Raw genomic sequence first — 17,898 nt, 5'->3', positions numbered from 1 at the left:
GGCAACGTTGCCGTTGTGAAGTCGTCTGGATGAGTAGAACGGATTTGTTTACGATGACGTCACAACCACATGACTGTGAGTGCTTCACGCCAGGTAGAAGTGTAACGAACTCGATGCGAGTTGTCAACAAATCCTATAACTTGGTTCATGAAACGCGCTTACAAAATATTTTCACTGTGAATATTTATTGTGTAATGGTGCAAAGTGAGAGAGAGAGAGAGAGAGAGAGAGAGACTCTGCCCTTAGGGCAGAGTCAATCCCGCCAGCAAAAATAGGGAAAAAAAGGAGCGATCTCACCTCTTCAGATGTTGGTTTAAGTCCTACAATACATTCCTCAAAAAGGGCGTAGAGGAGCAAATTAATCCATCAACGTGTATCATTCAATTTATTCCGGACCATTAAAGACGCCGCCTTCCGCGTAGAATCATACGTCATCCTCGCCACCATATTGGATAGGTCAAAGCGGAGAATAAAGATTAGCTGCGTTTAACTGTACCAACAGGTTTACCGTCCAAACGAGATCACATGGGATTACCTTTCACAGGTGAGACTGGAAAAATACTTTTCATTGTATTTGGTCATTATAATGTAATTTTACGAACAGATTTTTGACTTTGTGGCTAATATGAAGTCTCGCGCATAATAGTTTATGCGCATGCGTCCTTACTTCTTCTATTGTTCTGGTGTCTCCGAAGGGACCGTCTTACAGCGCCCCTAGAGGTGTGGCATGTGTATTGCATTGTTTTCAGCAAGCGTTGCGTTGCCATATGGACCTGATATTTTACTGATCGTTGCCCATTTGGACGCGATATATTTTTCAATAACATCTCGTTGCCGTTGTCGTGTGGATGTAGCCTCAGAAAAAGCGCAAAAGTTCGAACACTGACGTGGACGGGCTACGACGGCATCACGTTCCAATCCTGTCAACCGTGAACAGGAGTCCGAGGCTACAGTAGGGACAGGATCGCCAGATAAAGATTGCAGAAAGACCAGGTGGTGTTTATAGATCCCGAAATAAAATAAAAAAAAGGTGTCTCGCTGTAATTGAAAGATCAAATATTAAATGAATATTGCATTCTTTAATCTGCTGAGGAAGAAGTGTATAACGACAGTAGTTAGGAATAGACACGAGGGATGGGGAGTGATTAAGGGCAGAGGCTCAGATGGAGAGAGATAGTGTGTGTGTGTGAGAGAGAGAAAGAGAGAGAGAGAGTTGAGGAGCTCGGTCTGTAGGGACTGCTATTGCACTTGCTTCACTGAACAGCAGATTACTCACTCCACAAAGTCCATTTCTCTCACAATGCCATAAATCCTCCATACGCTCCATTGTTCCAAAACACACCCGCTTCTCCATAACAGCTCACCCTGACACCGGAGAGACACGACAGCTGAGGGGTTGGTTTTTGTTTTTTTGTGAATAAGCAGCCATCATGGCAGCGTGATGTTTATGGATGTTGATGTTGCGCCAAAACCGAACGTCCATATCAACACTTTAAACAAAGAAACGGCTATTGATCAGATCTCACAGCGAGGGCTATCCGACGGCGGCGAGTTGAGACGGAGTTCACAGCCGTGGTTTTGAGCTTCGTGGCAAAGACAGAAACGCCGGCGCATGTGCGGATAATAAATCTCTCTTTCTCAGGTTTGCCCTGTCAGAACGCGTAGTCATACGGATGAGAAATGCTCCCATGATTTCACAAGAAATGTCTTTTGTGCGAAGCTTTTTATTCATATTACAATTTTTTTTTTCCCCCCAGTAAATAATTAAGGATTTAAAAAGTGCATTTGCATCTACTTTTCTGTCTTTTTTTATTATTTAAATGAGCATCGTGATGGATTGACTCGAGGCTTGGGTAAATAAATCAGTTCTGGAAGGCATTAGCCCAGTTTCCCTGTACTGTTTCCTCATTATCTTGCTAACGCTGTGCAATCCGCTGCTCCCCCAGGACCCGTTACAGAGGCTAATGACCAGTCATAATGCTGCTGTTTAATGGCCGTGCTGACAATAAAGTATTTTAATTCTTTTCTCTCTCTCTGGCTTATAATGGGATGAAATTAATGACAGCAAGAAGTCTACAGAAACGCACGAATTATAACTAATAGAGAGAAGAAGCTCAACTCGAGATCCAACGCCTCTGATGGTCATAATGAAAGCAGGAGAGAGAGAGAGAGAGACGCTGAGAGGAGCGTTATTATAGGGGTTAACTGTGTGAGGTCTGAAGTCTACAGCTGCTTTATAAATCAGTCCTGTCTGACCATGTGAAGCGCCATGCTTTACAAAAGTCAATTACAATTCAGTAGAAGTCGTTCGTATGTAAACGAGATTTTTGTTTTAGTGCCTAGCTAGTAGCAAGAGCAGCCTAGATTGCTCTTAGTGCCTGAAGTACTGCTAAAAATAGCAAGAGGATAACACAGCACTCGGAAAAGTCAACAGGTTTTTGCAGGTGCTGTAATTTAGGAATATTTTAATCAACCAAAATGCTTTTTTTTTTCCTCCCAATCTGCTGATCTCATCTTTTATGAAAACCAGAGTTCCAGAGTGAACCAGTGAATTAGCCGACCTGTACAGTATGTTCTTGATTTTGGATCGTATTACAGGATGTAGAACTAGATATTTAAATAATTCCCTGTTTTTCTTTCAGGAAAGCAAATCTTCTTGTTTTCCAACGTTCATTTCGAAGCACACCGTGAATGACCACAACGTATACGGGTTTGCTAACACAAAACCCGAATTTTGTTTTGTGAAATGTGACAATTTAGTTCTCGAACAAACTTTCAGTTAACGTAAATCTTATCAAACTCATACTTGCTTGAGCAGACTCAGCTACTTTTAGGTTTTTTTTTTTTTTTTTTAAATGTTATTGCGTGTAATTTTAGTGATTTAGCAAGATCAGCTCCAGCTTGCTGCTAATCTTAGTCAGCTAGTTAACGCTTATTTTTCCATCCACATTCACTGGATATGAGCAATCGCGCGCTCTGATTGGCTACTCTACTACTAGGATATCCGTTCATATACCGTGAGTAGAGGTAAACAAAATGGCGGAGCTTTTTGCTGAACCAACCGAAGATGAAATAAAAACTATTTGAAAACAAAACCCCAAAAATTATCATCAAGTATTTTAAAGAAACAGAAATGGCTAAAAGAATATTTTTCCCCCTCCCTAACACTGCCTGTTCCACTCTCCAGCCCAGTTGGTGGCGGTAATGCACCTTTAAGTTGGTTTGCCAACCACCAAAAAAAAAAAACCCTGAAGGAGAAGAAGAAAACCTCAAAAAATAAAAATAAAAAAGCAAGAAAATATGGAATAAAAGTATTTGATGGCAAGAACGCATCTTTTTTAAAATTTTTCACGAATTATTGTAGCATTTTTCACGAGTTGCTCCGGTCATTTCGCCAACTTGTTTACATTCTAAACAGAAATGATTGTCGGACGTTTTGTATAAAGTTTTTATTTATCGAATTTGCAAAAAATAAAAATGCTCTGTTTCTCAAAATCCACTGAATGTGGATAGAAATAATAAAACAGTTATTCCACTCAATCTCGTCGTACATGGCTTATAGACAACTCGGCGCTACATGCCTCATCTGCTATCAGCTCATGTACGACTCGATTTCGTGGAATAACTTAAATATTACAGGAAAACTCCACCCTGAATGACGTGTATATTAACCTTTTTGATCTTCAATTGGTCGAGATTGATTTTGTAATGAAATTCTGAGGTTTTTTTCGCTTTAAACTCTAAACTTTGACATGAAGCTGGAGAGAGAGAGAGATCCAGCCATACATTAGTGTACACATTTAATCTGTCCTCATGTGTTCATTCTGCTCAAACAGAGCAGCTTCTGTTCATGCTAATATCGCCTTCATCGCCATCGCGCTTGTAGATCGTTGTATTTTGGTGCTAGTTTGTGTATTAGCGGTTATGTGGTGCACTGACATGTCTGTTACCTGCCTTCAGGACGTAGTGGTGGTAGGGGAGGAGAACTTCACCACACCCTGCTACATTCAGATGGACGAGGAGGCGTGTCACATCCTGACCGAGACACTGGGGACGTACTGCTTAGTGGGTCAGTCGGTGAGCGCAGCCACCACCAAGAGGCTGAAGCTGGCCGTGTTCGGCCCAGTTACCTGCACCGCCCTCGAGTACAACATCCGCGTGTACTGCCTGGACGACACGCAGGACGCCCTCAAAGTGAGTCCGACCCTCCTGAACAACGTGTCCGGCTTCCACATACACACCTAGCATGATAAAAACAATCATAAACGATTAGGGTTGCACCGAATCCAAGATTCGGTTTCGGATTCGGCCGAATCTTGGCCTTTTTAAAGGGGTTCGGTTTCAGCCGAACCCTAGAGCGCCGACCGAACCGAATCCTACGTGCGGCGCACGTGCATGCGATTACGTCGTCAATGTTTAGAAGATAGCCTCCATTGTGCTTGCAGTCGAAATCGAAAATGGAAGCAGTGAGCCGAAAGAGTGTTGTGTGGCAGTACTTTCAAGCGAAAGAGGGAGATTCAGGTCGCGCAACATGCACACTTCGCAGTACAGAGTTGTCTCGTGGTGGGAAAGGTGCTAAACAGTACACAACATCTCCGCTGTTAAAACATCTTTGCTCAAAGCATCCGACGGAGTACGAGTCGTGCATGGCCGAATCTAACGTCGGTGAGGCTTCAGGTACCGCAACCGTGCAGTCATAGATAAAAAGTGGTACTCAGACCACCATTACCAACGCTAGCTATAGAACTAGGTTGTTAATAAAATAGCCTACGTGGAGACGTGTTCGAGTTTTTTGTGCCACACTTTGTTTAATGTATCTAATTAAGCCTACAGTTGTAAGTGCTTGAAATTGAAGTGAAATAGCCTATAATTTGTTCCATGAGTGTAAGCATTAAACATGATCAAGATCCCCAGTAAGTTTTTTTTTTTCCTGAGGAAAACAGATTCAGCATTAAATATCACCTTTTTGTTTGAAAATTAAGTCGGCTTACATGTATGCAAGAGTTAAAATGTAAACGTGCTATGTTTTGCTGCATTCTATCTGCAGAGATTCTTTTTTTTTTTTTTTACTTTTTTTTTTGTTCAACAAAGAGCACTTTAGCAATGGCTCACTGTTAAGGCCTCTGCATGCTCTTGCGACAAGGCTTTCGCAGACAGCTTTTCGCAGACAGTTGTAATTTATTGTTGAGCGGGGAGTAATAGGCGTGCGTGATGTTATTCACCGGCACAACGCAAGGGGGCGCGAGGTCGCTAGGAGTAGTTGGTGGGTGTGGTTAGTGGAGTGTTTATCCTCCGGTTACTTATAATGACTAGAACTTTTTTGTTTTTTTATAATGACTAGAACTGGAGTCGTATAGATGTACGTACTTCCTCACTTCCTCGATCAATCGCTCTTCGTGCTGCTCCATCTTCGCTCGTGTTTTTAAAAATGCCGGTCGTGAAAACAAACCAAACCGGGAAAGTAGGGAAGCGGAAGTGCGTGTACAGCGGATGTAGAGTGGACCAATCAGAGCCCTCTTGTCTGCGAGGCTTCTGCGGTGGTCACAATTTTTGGGAGGTGCGCGCAGAGCGTCTGCAAAGGTGGGGGGGCTACGCAGACACTGTCTGCGACGCTATCTGCGAGGACTGGGTTGTCAGCATAAATTGGCCTTTACTGACAGGCCTTATTCTTTTAGTAATAATGTCACTTTTTGCTCTTTTGCTTTGTTCTTTATAATGGACACTATACTAAAGCCTTACACTGAATGACTAAGTTGAAAATTTCAGTGGTGTTCTCTAAGTGTGACTATTCAAATACAAAATAGTGGCAGAAGTTATTGCCTATGTTTTTACAGTTTAAAGGTCCCATGGCATGGTGGTTTGTTGATGCTTTAAACGGGCTCGTGGAGGCTTCCGGATGTTATATCCGCAGCCTTTCTCGAAATGAACCCTCGTCACGTAAATATAGCCTCCTGGGAGAAAGCCCCATTTCAGCTCTTTTCCCAGTGCGTCGTTTTGCTAATGAGAAGCAGGAGGCGGGGAAGGGTAGAGGGTGGAGGCGGGCCATGGGGGGAGGGGGAGGGGCTTGACCAAGCTGCGCGCACACATACTCGCTGCTATCAGCGCCTGTAGCCACGCTGCTAAGACAAAACCCCGTTCTCCCTCGGACTCCTTTCGTAAACTCAACGTGACACAGAGAACAGAGAGTGAGAGTGTTCGGAGTGGTAGTTTACGAACGTATAATACCCTAGGCTCGAACACGCACTCCATAACCAAAGAGGATAGAAGCAGCAACTACAGCAACATATCGCTTATCCAACAGAAGACATGCATTGCAGAGCAATAGTCAAACATAAGCTCATAAGTTACAGTCAATTTCCAGACTAAACTCAGTTTAACAGAGCATGCTGCATGCTCTTTAGTTTTGTAGCGCAGATTACCTGGCTAACTGCAGGAAGCGGTTAGCTGCACAGCTAATGTAGCCATTGCTAGGCTAACGCACCGATTTTAAAACACGGCAAAACGACTTAACAGTTATACACTTACTTGTTTGGTGTTTGTGGCTGATGCGGCAGGGATGCTTGGTACGGACCCAGGCTTCAGTGACAGTTGATGTGCAAAACCTGCCCTGTACTGTCCCAAGTTGTGGAAACATTCCTCAGGAAAATGCTTCCGACAAACATACACCGTCTTAGGTAGACTCGACGGCGTATTATTGGAGTAAATAAAATTAAGCCACTGCGTCTTCAGGGGCTCTCCCGTCGGCAGTAAAAACAGACTCTTTTCTGTGTTGTCACATCCATGTACAGCGCAATTTCCATGTTTCGCTCGCTTAGGTGATGCCATGTTGTTGTGTCCTCTATGGTCTCCTCACTACAACTGGGCGGGCAATCCATACAGTGGGTGGGAATCCAGAGGGGGGGCGTGGGGATCATCTCCCTTGCTGACGTAGTAAAGGGAAGAGCTTATCAACGCGCCGTTTTGACGCGCCATTCTCAAATGTTGGGCATAGATTGGTTTACACATTATGAAATTTCTAGCCACTGGGGTGACTTAAGAAGGTCAGAGGAACTCATTTTAACGTTAAAAAACCTCAGAAAGTGAAAATTTCATGCCATGGGACCTTTAAAATAAAATAAAATATTCCTTCTGGATAAAGTATCTCTGTCTTACTATTAAGAAAAGGAAATGTGTAATGTTTTTCACTACATTATAATGTACTAGCTAATGTTCGGAGTAGGATTCGGTATTCGGTTTCGGATTCGGCCGAATCTTAAGCAGTGGATTTGGTATTCGGCAGAACCTTAAAAATCAGGATTCGGTACATCCCTATAAACGATCATAATCTGGAAATGTTAGAGAAGAGAAGTGGTGTGCGTCACCGTGGTCATAGTTATAGTTCGATTAAACGTAAACGCATTCGGATATTACACAATCATTATAATCATCATTAGTGTTGTTGGTGTTATTAGTTTACCCAAGTGTATTATTAAGTGTGTGTGTGTACACAAATTATGTAACAGGTATGCACATATCCTGTGTTGTGTTTGCTTACATTTGCGCAAACGTGTGCAGATTTATTTATGAATTTGTCAAATTCATGCATGTATGAACGTGTGTGTGTGTGTGTGTGTGTGTGTGTGTGTGTGTGTGTGTAGTTGTCTGTACATGTGTTTATGGCTATTTTTCCATATATTCTGTATGTGTTTGTGCTCTGTCTTGCACGTTTACTTTGCACTCGTTTCTGTGTGTGTGTGGGAGAGCACAGATGAGTGGTAGGAGGCAACAGGCTCGCATCCATGCTGCAGAGAGACACATTCATTTGAATAGAAAGTCCATCAGCCAACTGTTCTCGCACACCGAGAAAGAACTCCGAGCTCGGAAAATTTCATTTACGCCTTTTATTGCTCCGTCCCGTCCCACTCGGCTCGGCTCAACCCGGTCTAAAAATAAAGGACGTGAATATGGTGAAGGTTTTAAAAGGATCAGGAAGAGCTACAGAAATGATGGCAGTGTGTGTGAAATGTACTACCTGTAATTAGGAGCTGTGTGTGTGTGTGTGTGTGTGTGTGTGTGTGTGTGTGTGTGTGTGTGTGTGTGTGTGTGTGTGTGACCTGCAGGAGGTGCTGCAGATGGAGAAGCAGATGGGTGGGAAGCTCCTGGACGAACCAAAGACCCTGAACTTTAAGGACAGCACCCACAACCTGCGTTTGTCGCTGCATGACGTCCCGCACACGCAGTGGAAGAGCAAACTGTTGGCCAAGTACCAGGTACCAGATCTGCAAATGAACTCACAAAACATGGAGAATTTGTTCTCACTTTCAGAACCCGTTCTATAATATGCAAACTGAAACCCATGAGCGTGAGGTATGGCTGCCACTCGGGAGCCTTCATTTCATTCCTACAGAGAAGTGTAATATAAAACAGGTAATGAAATACAACGTAAATACTCTCTGACCGTGTGTGTGCGTAGGAGTTGGCGTTTCAGCAGGTATGGAGCGGTTCTCAGAGGAACCTGCACTGCACCTTCACTCTGGAGCGCTTCAGTGGCGTGACGGTGGAGCTGGCCTGTAAACTGTGTGTGCGCCAGGTGGAGGGCGAGGGCCAGATCTTCCAGCTCAACACCACGCTGTCAGAGGTCAGTGGCACAGTCGAGGAACCTGGTTCGAAAGGGAACTCTAATAAGCATTCAGGATTAGCATTCATGTATTAAGTGACGCTGTCTATTCTGCACTTCTTTGGGAGTAAAGCACTAAATATGCTCGGATGTAAGAAATAAAAATGAGAACAGTAACCGATAAAGCATTGTGGAGGATTAGTGGTAAGATTTCTGTTTAAATAATAATTTTTGAAAAAACCTTGGTTTTAGTCCACAACCACTTCTGATTTAAATTGAATCTGAATACCAGGGCTTTGAACCGGTTCAAGGAACGAAAACGAAAATCAGGAACTTTTTCTATTTCACATGGAACAGAAACGAAACCAGAAACTTTATTATTTTTTATGTTCCGGAACAGAAACGCTTATTAAAAATAATGGTAACCGGTTAATACCGGTTTTTATTTCGTTCCTCAAAGTTTCCGTAGCCTACAAATAAAAAAAGTCATTCTTCTCCTGCGCAAGTTTCTATGACCCGCTGGGGTTCACTTCCTGTGTGACGTTCGCTGACTGAATGGAGAGAGCGGGAGGGTGGACTACTATCACGCCTCCACATCTTAAATAAGAGGTAAATATTGCAGTCTGTCGTTATTCAAAAACGTCAATTTCAAACACGATATCAATATATTTGTCCACGTTAATGAGAGGCTCGCGAACATTAAATGACGTTAACCTCTGTTAGCCTATCAATGCACAGGGCCTGACTAGCCTTTGGTAACACACTAAACGAATTATCTTTCATTTTTGGCACTTTTTCTGTTTGTGTAGATGGGAAGACATACTGAGACTCCAAATCGCCAACATTTGAAATAATAATTGTTTTGAATTATTTCTTGTCTTATTTAATGAAGGTTGTAATAGAATTAGCCTACATTTGGCTTAAGCTGGATGAGACAGAGACATAATTTTATAGCCATTTGTTAAACAGCTGACAGGGAACGTAATTAACCGTTCCGGGAACGAAATTTTTTTTGTTCTAACCGGTTCGGGAACGTCTATTTAATGGTGGAACCCAAAACCGGAAACGTTAAAATTCCGTTTCTGTTCGGAACGAACCAATAGGAAAAAAATTCTGGTTCAAAGCCTTGCTGAATACACACACTGGATAGCGAGTCCATCACTCAGCATGTTTTTTGGGAATTCGAGGAACCTGGAGAACTCCGAACCTGACGTGGACATGCGGTATGAGGACGACATGTGAAACTCCGGATGCTGAGAGATACAGCTACGTCGACGTGTTGCAGTGACGAGCAAAAGATTAGGGATTTCGAGTCTCTTTCGAGACGCGAGAAGTTTGGGACAGAGGCGACTCTGGATGTGCAATTAGAGCTTTCGGGCTGAAGTTTTACCGTAGTAGCTTTCGCATCGCGTTTGCACCACGTCGATTCTTTCGGCTAAATTCAGAGAAGCTCTTTCCGAAATGAAGGCTAATCAGCGTCCTGTGTCTGCAGCTGACATCTGCGTGCAACAGAGTGGAGTGATGAAGGTGCGGCTGGGTTCCTGCACATCACTCTGAAGCGAATTACACACTGTTTTATTGCTCTCGCCATCACAGCGTATCCCGTGATGACAAGCCATCTGATTTCTCCCTCTCCGCTCCCGAGAGGACCTCCATGAGTGACTGGGCACTCGGCTAATTGTCATTAAGTCCTGAGAGCTGGGAGATTGCACATTTTCAAGTGGTGTTGACTTTCACTGCCTGGTTCCCACAGGACCTCCTGCAGGCTGCTGCTGCTGCCGAAAACAGCTGCTCAGCCTCAATATTCAACATGCCATGCTGCAACGATGACTTAAACAATTGAATCTTCCGGGATAAATGATTAATTCATAACGTCATCGCTTCTGTGAATGGGTTATGCCGAGAAAAACGAGATTTCTGCTCTGGAAATATATCTGAAAATACAAGCCTCTGTTCTGATGAAGATCAGGAGTGATGTTTTACTTGTCTGTTCGTTAGAGATGCTTTCTTTTTCCTCTTTAAGTTAGCCGAATGGAACTCTTTCTCATGAAGTATTCAGGCATCATTTTTAAATAAATATACATAAACAAGAACAGATTGTGAAGGCATGGTGTGGTGTGATGCAATTCTGCGGTACTGTTAACACTCTGAAAGTGATTGTTTTCCATTAAATGCACATCCTGAAATGTTTTATTCCTCATACAACAGCAGTGACCTTTTTACCAATTAGCCAATTTTTTTAGCAGATGACATGTTCCTGCTCTCTCTCTCTCTCTCTCTCTCTCTCTCTCGAAGCATTTTTCCAACACTGCCAAGCATCCTCATCTCCATCAGAGTGTTGTTAAACACTTCATCTGTTACTAATCTCAAACCTCCCCTACTTATTTGATCGACAGCCTCCAAAGGAGTTTTTGTGGTTTTCACAAGTTCATTTCAGGCACTTTTTCAGAACACCCGAAGTTGAAATCTGTGTACGTACCGTATGAATCAGACTGGAGCGGACCGGACCCCTAGAGGGAAACCAAAACGAGACACATCGCTTCATCGTGCTACAGAAAACTCATCTCTCCACATATAACGGTTGAATTTGAAGGATAGAGGCCATACTTGTGTCTCGTGCTGTTATTAGTAGTATTATAGCTATGGTCACACGTTGTGTTTAAGACAGAGTTTAATCCTTGTGCTGTGCTCCATATACAGAATGATCAAATGGAAATATTTGGTATCATTGTGGAAAATATACTATTTATGGGAGCAAAATAGCATCTTCAGTCTTGCAGAATGATCTGGAGGCAAAAGCAGGATGCCTGTGGGGTCTCAAGAAAATCTTAGGATGAAATTGCCAGTTATGAAGTAAAGATCTTAATAAAGTAAAAATCGTCTTAAACTCAAAATGAGATTTTTCTGGATTTCCTTTATTTAATTTCTTTTTTTCTTTCTTTACTTTCAGTTGCCCTACTTTTTCTCTCTTTTGCTCTACTTTTTCTTTCTTTCCATTGCTGTATGTTTTCTATTTCTTTCTTTACTTTCCATTTCTCTACTTTTTCTTTCTTTACATTGCTGCATGTTTTCTCTTTCTTTCTTTTTATTTCCATTGCTCTACGTTTTCTCTTTTTCTCTTTCCATTGCGCTACATTTTCTCTTTCTCTGTCTTTCCATTACTCTACGTTTTCTCTTTCTTTCTTTACTCTCCATTGCTCTGTTTTCTCTTTACTTTCCATTGCTCTACATTTTCTCTTTCTTTACTTTCCATTGCTCTACGTTCTTTCTTTCTTTACGTTCCATTGCTCTACATTTTTTCTCTTTCTTTACTTTCCATTACTCTGTTTTCTCTTTTTTTTCTTTACTTTCCATTGCTCTACGTTCTTTTTTTCTTTACTTTCCACTGCTTTACGTTCTCTTTCTTTCTTTCCACTACTCTACATTTTTTCTTTCTTTACTTTCCATTGCTCTACGTTTTTTCTTTCTTTACTTTCCATTGCTGTACGTTTTTTCTTTCTTTACTTTCCATTGCTCTACGTTTTCTTTACTTTCCATTGCTCTGTTTTCTTCCTTTACTTTCCACTGCTCTGCGTTTTCTCTCTTTCTTTACTTTCCATTGCTCTACGTTTTTTCTTTCTTTCTTTCCTTTCCATTGCTCTACGTTTTCTCTTTCCATTGCTCTACATTTTTTCTTTCTTTCCTTTCCATTGCTCTACGTTTTGTCTTTCTTTCTTTACTTTCCATTGCTCTACATTTTGTCCTTTCTTTCCTTTCCACTGCTCTACGTTTTTTCTTTTTCTTTCCTTTCCATTGCTCTACGTTTTCTCTTTCCTTTCCATTGCTCTGTTTTGTCCTTCTTTCTTTCCTTTCCATTGCTCTACGTTTTGTCCTTCTTTCTTTCCTTTCCATTGCTCTACGTTTTCTCTCTTTACTTTCCATTGCTCTGTTTTTTCTTTCTTTCTTTACTTTCTATTGCTCTACGTTTTTTCTTTCTTTACTTTCCATTGCTCTACGTTTTCTTTCTTTACTTTCCATTGCTCTACATTTTTTCTTTCTTTACTTTCCATTGCTCTATGTTTTCTTCCTTTACTTTCCATTGCTCTACGTTTTCTCTTTCTTTCTTTACTTTCCATTGCTCTACGTTTTTCTTTCTTTCTTTCCTTTCCATTGCTCTACATTTTCTTTCTTTTCTTTCCATTGCTCTACGTTTTGTCTTTCTTTCTTTACTTTCCATTGCTCTACATTTTGTCCTTTCTTTCCTTTCCATTGCTCTACGTTTTCTCTCTTTCCTTTCCATTGCTCTACGTTTTCTCTCTTTACTTTCCATTGCTCTACGTTTTTTCTTTCTTTCCTTTCCATTGCTGTACATTTTCTCTTTCCTTTCCATTGCTCTACATTTTGTCCTTTCTTTCCTTTCCATTGCTCTGTTTTGTCCTTCTTTCTTTCCTTTCCATTGCTCTACGTTTTCTCTCTTTACTTTCCATTGCTCTACATTTTTTCTTTCTTTCTTTCCTTTCCATTGCTCTACGTTTTCTCTCTTTACTTTCCATTGCTCTACGTTTTTTCTTTCTTTCCTTTCCATTGCTCTACGTTTTCTCTTTCCTTTCCATTGCTCTACATTTTGTCCTTTCTTTCCTTTCCATTGCTCTACGTTTTGTCCTTCTTTCTTTCCTTTCCATTGCTCTACGTTTTGTCCTTCTTTCTTTCCTTTCCATTGCTCTACGTTTTCTCTCTTTACTTTCCATTGCTCTGTTTTTTCTTTCTTTCTTTACTTTCCATTGCTCTACGTTTTTTCTTTTTTTCTTCCTTCCCATTGCTCTATTTTCTTTCTTTCCCTGCTGTGGAGATCATCCACGGCATTGCAATTCAACCAAAAGTAGCTACAGAATTACAAACACGCTCACTAATTAAAACCTGTGGCTGCTAATGATTAAAAATAAATACATTCAACATCGTCTTCCTTGGATGCAGGGTATTTTGAAGCATTTTATATTAGGCCTTAAATCACATTTAAAGTGGTGTTAAAACATTTCGTTTGAGGACATATGCACACACACACTAAGTAGTTCTGTTCAAATTAATTAAAAATTAAAGCAGATGTGTTTCAGCTGCTGACGAGCACCGTGCCTCTGTCGCCCCCTGCAGGACTCACAGTGTATTGATACGTCTCTGCTGGACCCAGCTAGTAACATCACCACACTGGTGGGCCCCAACGCCTTCCGTATCCCTCCATCCATCCGGCAGAAGCTGTGCAGTAGCCTGGATGCCCCTCAAACCCGCGGCAACGACTGGAGGATGCTAGCACACAAACTCAACCTGGACAGGTCAGCAGCAGTGTGTTCACTGTGTGTGTGTTTGCTGTGAGAAAAGCGCATACAAAAAAGTGTGACTAAATTTCTCTGTACACACAAAACCTTCCTTCCCTCCCTCTCTCTCTCTCTCCCCCTGTTTGACAGCTTGTGTAAGAAGCGCAAACTCTGTTTTCAGTTATTGAGTTCACATCTCAGCAGGAGACGTCTTATCTTCAGCAGCAGGCAGGAGCCCAGGCCAGCGGTGTGTGTGTGAGAGAGAGAGAGAGAGCACACTTTGTGTGTGTCCATAAGGCGTGGATGGCCCTCCCCCTCTCCTCCTTTTCTTGATTTTTCTCTATCCGCTTCCTGTCTCTCTGTTCCTCTTGCTGCTGTTGGATAATCCGCCTCCCTTCTTCATGGAAAAAACAGGATTCTGTCAAAATGGGGTCACATTTTTCATTTATAATTAATTGACTTAATGCTAGCAGCAAGTGCCGTATAGACTATGAGCTCAGCTTGTGATATCACTAAACACTCACCCCAGCTTTGGACCAATCGAGTCCAATATGCTAATTAGACAACAACAGTGTCAAAACTGGTTTGGTTATTGAAAATGAAATCACCGAGGATTAATACGCAAGCAATAAAATACAACAGATTCAATTATTTGGCCAGAACAGCACATCTCTCTCTCTCTCTGTGTGTTTCATTCTTCTTGACAACAATTGATTTTTAATTCATTAAATGAGCAACAGGTCATGATTTTTAATCCCAAAAGGCACTCCTCTGTCCTTGGAAAACTGTCCAAAAAAAAAAAAAAATGCTGATGCTGGAGACCCTGACCGTAAATGTCGAAGACTGAAAGCATCACCACATCACTGATGAAAAATTCTCTTTGTTAAATAATTGCCCGTTTTTAATTAGTTTATAATTATCTGTAGATGATGTAGATCGTCCACCGTATAAGTTCCTGTGAATGAGCTGCTACTGTAGAAATGAGAACATACAGAACGAGCGCTTTAATTTAAACCTGTGATTTTATTTTAATGCATGCACTATTTTTAACACATTATAATGACACATTTAGGGTACTTTTAAGGCTCCTTAAGGACAATTTCATCCTCTGTGCATAATTACATTGGTGCCATTTAGCAGATGTTTGAAAGACTAGAGATTAATCTCTCTCTCTCTCTCCCCCTACAGGTACCTGAACTACTTTGCCACCAAGTCCAGTCCAACCGGTGTGATTTTGGATTTGTGGGAAGCTCAGCACTTCCCCGACGGCAACCTGAACCGATTGGCTGCCGTGCTGGAGGAGATGGGTCGCCATGAGAACATTGTACCCATGGCAACAGAGCACTGATACCCGTCAGCCACAGAGGATGACGGAAGGAGTGATGGGTGAAGAACTGGGGAAGGAGAGCAGAGGACTGGAACACTGCAGCAGGACACACAAACGGTGTCTTTTCCCTTGCACCTCTACGTAGGGGGGAGTCAAGCAGCGACTTTCGTTACCACGGCGTCGTGTACAACGACAAAAAAAATCTCGAGGACCAGAATGGAGAAAATTCAGGACGTATTGTACTCTAAGCCCTGTCTGTACACTTCCTGATGCAGTCTATTTTCTTTTTGGTTCCCGGTTTGTTTCTTTTTTTCTCTCTTTTTTTTTTTTAAACTACTTGTCAAATCAGTTTCTTAGGAAACGCGTGACTTCTGCTGTCCAGATATTGGACCTCGTCCACTTTTTTCTCTGACGTATAGGATAATCAGTAATAGACAGGGATTGCTGTGTGTTTAGGCAGAGCCCCAGGTAAGAGGACTCAAAAGCATCAAAACCTCTCGAGTGCCATCAACCCGTGTCCGTCCTTAACGCTTTCCCATTAAAACTGATAAATAAAGTTGTTAAAAACGTTCCCTTTATGATGATATTTAATATTGCCTTTATTTATACTCATTTATTACCATTTTCCCCCCTTATCAATTTTCTACCTTTTTTTAAGAAAACAAATCCTGTATTGTCTGCCGTGTTTGAGTTGGGTTTTTTTATTTTTTTTACAGTGCCACCCAGTGGGCATTCTCTGCAACTACACTTTTTCAAAAATATGCAGCTTGTAAATAAGCATTCAAAACCATTGTACATGTAAAGTTTAACAGTGTTATTGTTCTCTGGTTATTATTTTCGGATTAATTGCATTCGGTTGCATTTGCGCTCTGTATTTAATCGCAACTTTAACCGAGACATGAAAAAAAGAAAAATAGCAGCCAAATGCTTTTTTTTTTCCCCCCCTTTACTTTTTTTTTTAAATAACCAAGGTCACACTTTTGAAGGTTTTGTAAACATTTCTCCACTGTTACTGGGCCTGTGCTTTCTCTTTTATTCTGCTGGGAGAAATCTGACCTTGATGAAGGAAAATCAGGAAAACAGGCACAGAGAGGAAAAAAGCCACAGACCGGTTACGGATTTTGTCACAGGTTTTATCCAAAACCACATACTAATGCACTAAACCATATCAGAAAGTATTGTAATAATAATAATAATAATAATAATTAATAAACCGTTGGCTGCATCCAAAACTACAGATTTTTATAATAAATAGTATTGTAGACAGAATCAGTACACATTGGCAACGTCCATAATACCAGTTGTGGGCAATATGTCAAATATATCTCTCTCACACACACACACACACACACACACACACACACACACACATACATACTATATATATAAATACTTGAAGCCATTTATATGATACACAATAATGTATCATAATATTTGCCAAGAAAACTACAGCGAAAACAATTTAAAAAAAAAAAAGTCCTTCATGCCCTGAAAATGAAATTATTTAACGCTGAAAGGGGGAACGGTAGTAGATTCTGTTTTAAATAAATAAGTAAAATTTCTCAATTAAAAAAAAATAAGTACAGAATTTTCACATCAAATCAGCTGCTACCAACCTGTTTTTAATTATTCAAAAATATATATTTTTATTGCCATGTGATATCTCAGTATTATATCATAATATTGTCCAATATCTATTAAAAATATATATATAAATATATAGTACTTGTAACTATAGCAACTTTTCAACTGGTTCATTTCAATAGTGAATCCTGTCTGCCATTTTATTGTTCTTTAATTTAGTATGTGGTTTTTTTACCTTTTTTCCCCCACTTAGTAGTTGGAAAATTCGGACGTAGCCAGGAGGTGAACTGAAATGCTGTTTGATTTTTCAGTTTGCGGTTCAGGAGTCTTCATCTTCATGCTGACTCTGTTGGTGTGATTTAAGCCGAGGCAGAGCTGCTGTACATTAGAGAGCGGATTGATGAGAGTGCATGTCTCCCTCTACGCAGTGTGTTTTGCAGTCACCGCTGTCTCTTTCTCTATCTTTTTTTTTTTCCATTTTCAATTTTGTTGTCTAAATTTCTAAAGCTGTCTATGCAACTTCTGCATCCTTTCTAAAAAAAAAATAAAATAAAAAATAAACAAAACAAACAAACAAAAAAAAACCCTGAATTGTACATGCATACAAAGCTCTAGCAGTTGCATTCCATAGTTCCCATAGCTCTGGATTGTTATATTTATAGTGAGGATGTTACCTATTCTTTTATGGCACGTTCATGATGTAATTTGCAAAAACAAAAAACAAAAAAAAAACAAAAAGCTTGCATCTCCTCTGTGAAATTTCTGTACAAAATGTAAGAAAGAATTTTTAAACAAGTAATAAATTATATTTATATGCAACACTGAACTCAGGTCTCACCTTCTCGGATTTGTTATGGAGAAGTGTGTGGTGGGTTTTTTTGGTTTTTTTTGACGCCGTGCACATTACACCTGAGCGTCCTGATGTGGTCACATGATGTACAGTACAGTGCCCTCCAGTTGGATTCCTGCAACACAGTGGACCATCTGACAGTTGTGAACATGACAGAAAAGCGGTTCTCACTTTCTCCCTCTCTCTCTTTTACACACACACCAAACCACTCACCATTAGTACCCTTTGATATTCACCACTCAATTCAAAATGC

The 17,898-nt window shown here is 40.9% G+C and overlaps 1 protein-coding gene across 2 annotated transcripts in view; it reads left to right on the top strand.

Moving 5' to 3' along the window:
* unc5cb (unc-5 netrin receptor Cb) overlaps positions 1-17,533 on the top strand; it is a 273,678-nt gene extending 256,145 nt beyond the window's left edge. Inside the window, exons 13-17 of one of the 2 annotated variants that reach the window (XM_060909499.1) lie at positions 3,961-4,194; positions 8,100-8,249; positions 8,453-8,617; positions 13,724-13,902; positions 15,073-17,533. In XM_060909499.1, the coding sequence (XP_060765482.1) occupies positions 3,961-4,194; positions 8,100-8,249; positions 8,453-8,617; positions 13,724-13,902; positions 15,073-15,232 (888 nt within the window). In that variant the 3' untranslated portion in view covers positions 15,233-17,533. Of the gene's footprint in view, positions 1-3,960; positions 4,195-7,637; positions 8,250-8,452; positions 8,618-13,723; positions 13,903-15,072 lie in introns of those variants that run through there. The other variant, XM_060909500.1, reaches the window with a different exon arrangement.
* Positions 17,534-17,898: the final 365 nt, after the last annotated feature.

Source organism: Neoarius graeffei, chromosome 25 (genome assembly GCF_027579695.1).
Source record: "Neoarius graeffei isolate fNeoGra1 chromosome 25, fNeoGra1.pri, whole genome shotgun sequence".
Taxonomy (NCBI): Eukaryota; Metazoa; Chordata; class Actinopteri; order Siluriformes; family Ariidae; genus Neoarius; species Neoarius graeffei.
This window is presented reverse-complemented; position numbering and strand designations above follow the sequence as displayed.